The 8,155-nt window shown below is 41.2% G+C and overlaps 1 protein-coding gene across 1 annotated transcript; it reads left to right on the forward strand.

Annotated features, from left to right (window-relative positions):
- Positions 1–241: 241 nt before the first annotated feature.
- LOC119657893 (FAST kinase domain-containing protein 5, mitochondrial) lies at positions 242–2,395 on the forward strand. Its single transcript, XM_038065037.1, has 2 exons — positions 242–2,182; positions 2,240–2,395. The coding sequence occupies exons 1-2, from the start codon at positions 317–319 to the stop codon at positions 2,333–2,335; spliced, it is 1,962 nt and encodes a 653-aa protein (XP_037920965.1). The 5' UTR covers positions 242–316; the 3' UTR covers positions 2,336–2,395.
- Positions 2,396–8,155: the final 5,760 nt, after the last annotated feature.

Here is an 8,155-nt window from a genome sequence, read left to right on the forward strand (position 1 = left end):
GCGGGGACGTTTGCGTTTAATGATTTTTATCAATTTTTCATTTATTGGCATCTTTTCTCGCTCTTAGAATCGTTTACCGCTTTTGGTATATTTTTATAACTGGGGATTTCCCCGAGCAAGAAAAATATAAGTTCACAATGAACGATTTGAGCCTGGTACGGTTCGTGTAATTACTTAGTAAATACCCATACTGGAAATATCTTTCCACCATCCACAACGGAAAATCAGAAGACATGCCGTTGTGACAGTTGCTCGCGTGCTGGTTTGTTTACGTAAATTTTCATTGATGGGATGAACTTTCCTCAATTTTTACGAAATGTCTCGTATTTTTACTCACTGGAGCTGGGGCAGAATTTGGGCAATAAGAAGGACCAGTTCTGGATTCCAACGAGACTTTAAGTCTGTAGTGGGTACTTTGTACTCAAAACAGCAACTTCACACATCTGCAGCCGTTTCGGGAAAAGTATTCTTGGAGCGAGAAAATGCTCATTCTTACCAAATATTGTCGAGTTCCTCCAATTATAAATTGTGTCCTGAAATCAGTTTCAAGTGGGGAAAGGATTCCCTCTCAGACGAAAATATCGCGAAATTGTTAGATGACCCTCCTGCAACCCCTCAGGAAATATGCTCCACTCTGAGGGCTGTCATTGGATATTGCAATAAAAACGCGTTGGCAATTGCGGATGAAAGGTTTGATAAATTCGTCGATGCTTTTACTTCAATATGCGACCAACTCACAGATGACCAGCTTCAAAGTTGCCTCACAGTTTTGCAATTTTTGCCCGAGCCGCCGGGTATTAACTCGAGAAACTTCATGGAACTTTGGAAGGCGTTGGATGATGCCTGCAAGGCGCGGATACAAGACTGGTCGACGGACAAAATCCTCCTCATAGCTGACTGCTGGTATCGCCTAAACTTGGTGAAATGCAGTGAATTTGTTTGGGATGGGATAAAGAAAATCGGCAGGAAAGCGAGGAAACTTTCGCCCTCTCAGTTGGTGCAGTCCATGTTCCTATGCAACCTTGTTCGCAGGCCACTCGTCGACATGTTCGACTTCGAGATGCACCTGGACAGCATGTTCGACTCGCTCAGCCTGGACGAAGTGGGCGTGATGTGCGCGGGCTTTTTCAAGACCCAGACGAAGCTTCACAATCCGCAGTTGATTGAGAAAATATACAAACGACTAATTGCCAACTTGGATGTGGTGGACGATATAACGCTTGTCAACTACATCAAAACCTTGCGCTACTCCAGCAGGTTGCCGCAGGCAGACATCATGTACGGCCTCCTTGACAAGATGTGTCCGCAACTCCACAGAATATCCCTCCTTGCGTGCCTGCATGTCGCGCTGACCGGGTGTGATATCCAAATGTGCCACGAAAAATGCGTTGAAATGGTCCTGGAACGGTTCCACCGAGACATTGACGAAGCCCGTATTAAAGACATGGAGCGGATCTGCCATGTGATGGGACTTTTTAACATAAAAACTAAATCGGGGATAAAAGATGAACTCTGCGAGCAGATCTTGGAACGGATGCAAACTCGAATTGATGAGATCATTCGCTACCCCAAGTGCCTCCAGACATGCCTTCACTACCTCACCTTGTGCGGCCACTACAACGAGGACATGCTCAATGCAGCTCTGGACCAACAATTCATAAAGCATGTCTACGGAAAGAACAAACTGCTGGGGAGGGAAGTGTTTTGTCTAGACTCGTACGCCAGAATCAACCTGAAGGACTCGTACCGGGGCAACCTCCTGCTGGACAGGCAGCGCGGGACTATGGGCAAAATGTTCACGCATTACATACCCGAGAAGAACTCTAAATTCAAATTAAACGTGACTGACCGGATATTGGTGGAAGTTAATGAAACTTGCAAAAACCTTTGGGGGACCAGCAACATCAAACATGTCCTGCCTCATTTCGAAAGACCAGACATTGTGATTGCTTATGACATAGAGAATCGGAAAGGCCTTCCTCTAAGTAAGCTCTGCCCAGAGGACTATTCCGGAGCGATTCTGAATAAGGACGATATCAGCGGAGGCTCGGATAAAAGAATCGAAGTTGCCGCAGTTATCATCGGAGGCTGGAATAACTTTGTAAGGAACACAAACATGCCCACGGGATTACTTGAAATGAAAATGAATCAACTGAAGATATTAGGATACAAAGTTGCTCTGGTAAATAAATAAGTTTCTCCCGAAATGAATCTCATTAACTTTTTCTTGATTTTACAGATACCTTGGCACGAATGGCGGGAGCAGGAAACTACCGCTGACAGGCAGAAGTATGTTCGAAGGAAAGTGTCCTCGATGCTGGAAGTTGGAAGATAACAATAGTACCTAGTCTTGATAATGTAGAATAATATAATTTGAAAAATAAAAGTCTTTTTTATCAAACGTTCTAATCAGCACAGGCCTTCCCTTCCCCTCGGTTTTGTCTCAAAAAAATAGAATTCGATTGCCGACGCCTGTGAAACCGGTGATCTCAGTTCAGCCAACACTCAACGGCGTTGTGGAATTGTGATCGTCACATTGACGAAAGCCTCAAACCTAAAATTTACCGTAGTGCCGTCCGCCCTGTCGCGCTCTATGGTTCTAAGTGCTGGCCGACTACCAAAGAAAATGAGGAATGGCAGTAATTTATACGAAGATTTTGCTTTGCATCAGTGGCGTAACACGCTCTGATCACATCCAAACGAGGATATGCGATGGAAGCATCTTAGTCGGCGGTGCGGTCGTATAATTCGCACTGACGAGAACTCACTTGCTAAGATTGAACTGATTATCGAAGTTGATGGGAAACTGCTAAAAGACCCAAGAAACATCACTGGCTTGATACGCTAGTTGGTGATTAGATAGCTTCGCGCTTCGTTCAGAAATCTGCGACGTAATAAGTTTTCTAACTGTTGGCGATGAAGTGAGTATCCTGGCGAAAAGATCTGCTTGTCGAGTGCCGCATTCGTGACTCGATCTTGCAGGGAGGAAAACTATGTATTTAAACACCATTATCGTTTTCGTCTAATGTAGATCAATTTCGATAACAAGGAATGTGAAGCTCTCCCTGGCAGGAAATCAGAACCGTTTGTCGAGCGGCCGACCCGAGACTAAATTGCAAGAGTTGGTGCATTACATTGGCCCTGGTTGCTATCCAGGGTGAACCTATGACTGTCGCTGGAGCGACCACAGACCAAACCAGAGAGCTCGCGCTGCAGGAAACCCAGAAAAGGCTACGCTTCGTCGGGGTCGACAAGGTGGCTGAGAATGGAAAATCGTCGCATTCGAGCGAGAAATATCTGAGTCGAACGGGGAGGCGGCCCAGATTCCAGAAAAGTGAGAATGTTCACACTAGGATGCCGGAACCGCAAGATATGGTGGGAAATTCGCCGTACCAGTGGGTTAGAGTACTTCATTCAAGACCGTAATGGTACACTACAGTAACACTGTAGGAGGCAATGTGGTCGGCATTGCGCTCCCCCGAAATGATTGCCCTGATTTGACTCAGATACTCATTCACAGCTGAGTCGACTGGTATCCGACGTCAAATCACGATACAAACCCCACTGCCACCAGTGAGATTTGAACCGTGACCTTCCGTAAGACAACCTTGTGCTCTAACCACTCAGCTATCCGAACACACCGAAATCTAAGAAAATTGAAAATTGGTCTTGCGGCATTGTCCATCGGATGGAGAAATAAACACAGAATAATGTTTTAATTCAATTTCTTTCCTTGCTTTTTTATTATTTATGTTTAAATTGAATATTTTCTTGTCTTGGCATGAATTTTGCTTTAAATTATAATGAAATGAATCGAAGCTAATTCTTCTTGATTTGAGAATTCCGTCTTCTCCTCCTCATCTTTCACCCACAGTAAAGGGTCATCTTCCAATATAGCGGGAAACCCTAAAGGCGTGCCTATTGAACTGCTGAGGCAAGAGAAGCATCAATTGCGTATGTTGCGGTCGAGCCGTTCTTTTTGTTGTCATTTCTAGCTTTAGCTCGGATGTTGCCTTCTGTTAATTACGCACGATATCCCAAATTTTATTTGTTTTTCAGATTCAAGTGCGCACCCGTGCATCGACTTGAGCACCTGTAGGGGACAGAAGTGTTCAAAGGATCACTTACATATTGCATTGCAGGGTTCTATGCTGGGAACCTTTCTATCGAATATCATATATTTCACCGTACTTTCCTACCTATCCCAAATGAAATCAATATTGATAGACCAGTGGCTTACTCCAAACTACAACTTTATTTTATTATGTATATATTTATTTCGGGAGCAACTTACTCCCTTCATCAGTACAAAGCTACTGAAAACAATTGCGATTCTATGGTTCTATTTATACTAAAAACCCCAACTACCTAAATTACTTTTTAAAGAAAAAAAAAACATTAAATTATTAACCTAATTATCTATTGACTACCGCGGCAAGTTTTATTAATTTTAAGGGGCAATTACCGGAATCTGTGTTTAATAACCGCATCGCGTCTTTTCTCAGAATTTCTAGACTTTCGCAAGGGTCCAAGGTTGTCGTTCGGTTTGTATGACGCAAGAGTTCACCATTTTCGCGTTGTATGGTATGGGCTTCCTCGACTATGTGCACTGCGACTGATGATCTTATGTACGACTTATGTTTCCGAACACTACTTACTGCTTCCTTGATGTGTTCATTAAATCTAGTCGTTATCAGGCGTTTCGTCTGTCCTATGTATATTTTATTACAGTCGCTGCACGTTATTCGGTAAATTTCGCTTTTTTCCTCCGCTGCCAAAGGATCCTTGACGCTTCCCAGTAAATTCCGCAAGGTGATGATCGACTCGAACCTACGACTTCCAGTTGGTACTTCTTTAAACAATTCCTGATGTTGTTAAATAAGTGGGAATATGGGATACTTATTCGTCCGTGTTTTGAAAGAGGTTATGTGATCAGTCGGTGAGTCAGGCAATTATAGGCAGCCATTTTTTGGGAAAATGTGTGATGTGAAGTTACTGGTATCGTTCTCTGCGTTGCTGTAGGTTTACGGTATATCTCGAACTTAAGCTTCCTGTTAGAGTTGATGATATTTAGATCCAGGAAGGGTAGAACCCCATCCTTTTCTACCTCTAATGTAAACTCGATTTTATGATGAATCTTGTTTATAGAGGAGATGACCATGTCTATATCGTCTCTTCTAACAATCGCAAATAGGTCGTCAACATACCTAAACCATACTTTAGGTATTATTCCCCTCGATTCAATTTCTTTTTCGATTGATGACATGGACCTTTCAATGAGTAACGGCGAGAGGGGGTTTCCATCGCCACTCCTGAAGTAGTTTTGTAGAATCTGTCCTGAAATGTAAAATATTTTTCGTTCATGCAGAGCCTGGCAAGGTTTGTATAGATACGAACTTTTCTTCTCCATTCAGGGCCAGATCCAAACTGGCTCAGCCATCTCTTGAGTTCGAAAATTGACTCTTTCACTGTTGTTTCCCAACAGGAAACAAAGCCTTCACATCGAACGACACCATCACCTCGTCATCACCCATCCTCTCAATGCGTTGCAGCTTCTGTATTAATTCATAGGTGTTAGCAACTGAGTACTTACTATTCGTCATCCCAAGGGTCTGGCACTCATTAATCAACCACTTGGCTATGTTGTACGTCGGTGAGTTCGAGTCGGCAATGATTTCTCGCATCTCATCCCTTCCCTCCAATATTATCTGATGAAAATCTCACTCGCAACTAACTGCACTCGTGATAATTTAAGATTTCCCTACTTTCATATGGTGTACAAATAAATACTTGAGTCATATACGAACACTGCGAAGTCCTTCTTGGCAGTTGTAAACCAGCGGATAACTACTCTAGTATTTGAAGAAAAAAATTGGCTTTCATCACAAATAGTTTCTTAAATATACAAATTACAAAACCTTTCATATTTGAAGCATAAAGCGTATTGACTTGTTTGGGGAAAAATAACTATTCGAGACATATGTATTCTCCTATAATTAGATGTCTTTTACGGTTTTGATCACTTTTAACTAACTCCGCAGGGCAAAAATGCAAAGGTTCTCTCTATATTCCCATTTCCGTCGTTTGAATTTTCAAGATACATCACTTGCGTGGCTTTTCTTTTTTGATGGAATTTTTCATACCCCACAAGTTGACACATTGTGATCATCTTTGCTGAATATTGAATTCAATTTCTGTTTAAGTAAAATGAAAGACATTTCGATTGTCCCCGAAACAGCCCCATCTGATTTTTGTTTTCTCTTGACTTTTCTGGCAATTTTCCTGGCTTCTACATTTCATCACCAACGAGTCCTCTTAAGATGCAATGTGATGATGTCTTACATCGCTATCAGTGTTGCATTTTAGCAACTCAGTGAATCGACATCAGAAGGCTGCAGTACCTACAAATCGTGATTTCCAGATTTGCTTTTCAGAATAGTGGCATAATCAAAAGAGAAGAACATTCGGCTAATGACCACCGGTCCTTCGCCCTTACGGACATATTAGTGGTCATCGATGAATTAATTACGGAAGGGGAACAGGCTCAGAATTGTTCTCGGAAAACGAAACTATCAAATCAGTAATAAAAAGACTGATAGATTGGCTCATACAAGTGAAACCAGAGCTAGCTTTTAGCGATAAACCGTCCATTCTAAAGTTTCCTCTGAAGGATGAAGTTCGAAGGATATACCCCGTCAGATGGAAGAATTACACAAATTTTGAAAGTATGCGAAGCTGATCAACAGTCGATCTAACAAGCACACTGGCACGACTATAAACAGTTTGATCGACAGCGAAGCTACTTCACATCAGTAGCCCAAAATAGTATTGGAGTTAAATTAAATTTTCCTCCCGCTACATAGTAAGCTGTGAAAACATGGTCTGGGCGTCGTTTTCAGTAGTACGAACACTAAGATTAAAACCCTTTTGAAATCAACCAAATTTGGAGTATACAAAATGCCACCACACCATTTTCAAAGAGGACGTACAATTAGAAAAAAAGATATAAGAAAATTAGAGGAACAAAAACCAAGGCCACGAATATTCTTGGATATTAAAATTTATTAAGGCGGTCATCCCGTGTGTCGGATCTGCGGGATCGAATTTTTTTTAACATCAATTGTATCTAAATGTAGTGTAGAATATCATTCGGAAATTATAGTGTTAAACACGTGATAAGTCGCATGCTAGATTTATGTCGATCGCCGTAATAAAGCTCGTATTTATCGGTCCGAATGACTTCGCTAAAAGGACAAGAATTGAAGCCAAGGCCGTACATGTGTTTCTTCAAGAAACCTAAGGGTTATGGACTAGGTATAGCAGATTAATGGTCAGTTAAGGTTTTATGGCTAAAAATCGCATTCTACTTTTTAAATGCGTTTTTCTCGAAACAGCATGTTGAAAATCCACCATAGTGCAAAGTCTATCCAACCAAATTCTTTGAAATTTTCAGGACTTATTCAGAACATATACGGACATACGGTCCGCAAACTAAGATAATTGCGATTCATTAAGTAGTTTTTTTTTTATTCATTGAAAAAGCCGTAAAAAACCTCAAAATTCAAAAAAAAAAGTTTATCACTGCACCAAAAATTTAGTTTTTAATATTTTTTAATAATCCTAGTTCGCGGACTGTAGTTAAGTCTGTACGTTAAAATGCCGTTTAGTTTTTTCTGTAAGATGATCGCAGCGAACTCTAGCGTGGCAGCAGAAAAACACCTTTTTTTGGAGACAGGTGTATAACTGGCTCTGTATTTCAATAACGAACTATGTGATCGGGCTGGAAAAATCACTATGCACGCTCAAGATATTAATAAATCTATGGTGAAAAATTTGTATTTGCATCTTTCTCCAGTTCTTCACAAAAAATTTCTAACAAAAGCCAATAAACGGCCTTCACACGGGATGACCCCCTTAAGGTAGGGATGTCTCAGTTCTTTTCATACCTAAAAACTACAGATCTTTTTCTAAAAATTCTCAAAAGTAAACTCGACGACAATAAGCGCTTGTGGGCGCAAGCTTGTAAAATTGCATCAACAATTTTCATGAGAGTTTATAGTCGCAGACATCAGTACTCCAATAATAGGCGCAGATTTTCTATGTTATTATCAATTTTTGGTTCATCTGCATAATAGACTTCTTAATCACATAGAAA

This window comes from Hermetia illucens, chromosome 5, assembly GCF_905115235.1.
Source record: "Hermetia illucens chromosome 5, iHerIll2.2.curated.20191125, whole genome shotgun sequence".
NCBI lineage: Eukaryota > Metazoa > Arthropoda > Insecta > Diptera > Stratiomyidae > Hermetia > Hermetia illucens.

What these genes read in the sequence shown, in the direction of transcription:
- LOC119657893 (XM_038065037.1), top strand. Translation starts at nt 317, where the DNA reads ATGTCTCGTATTTTTACTCACTGGAGCTGGGGCAGAATTTGGGCAATA. An exon ending in TAGGATACAAAGTTGCTCTG is followed by an intron (nt 2,183 to 2,239) that starts GTAAATAAATAA and finishes TTGATTTTACAG; the next exon opens with ATACCTTGGCACGAATGGCG.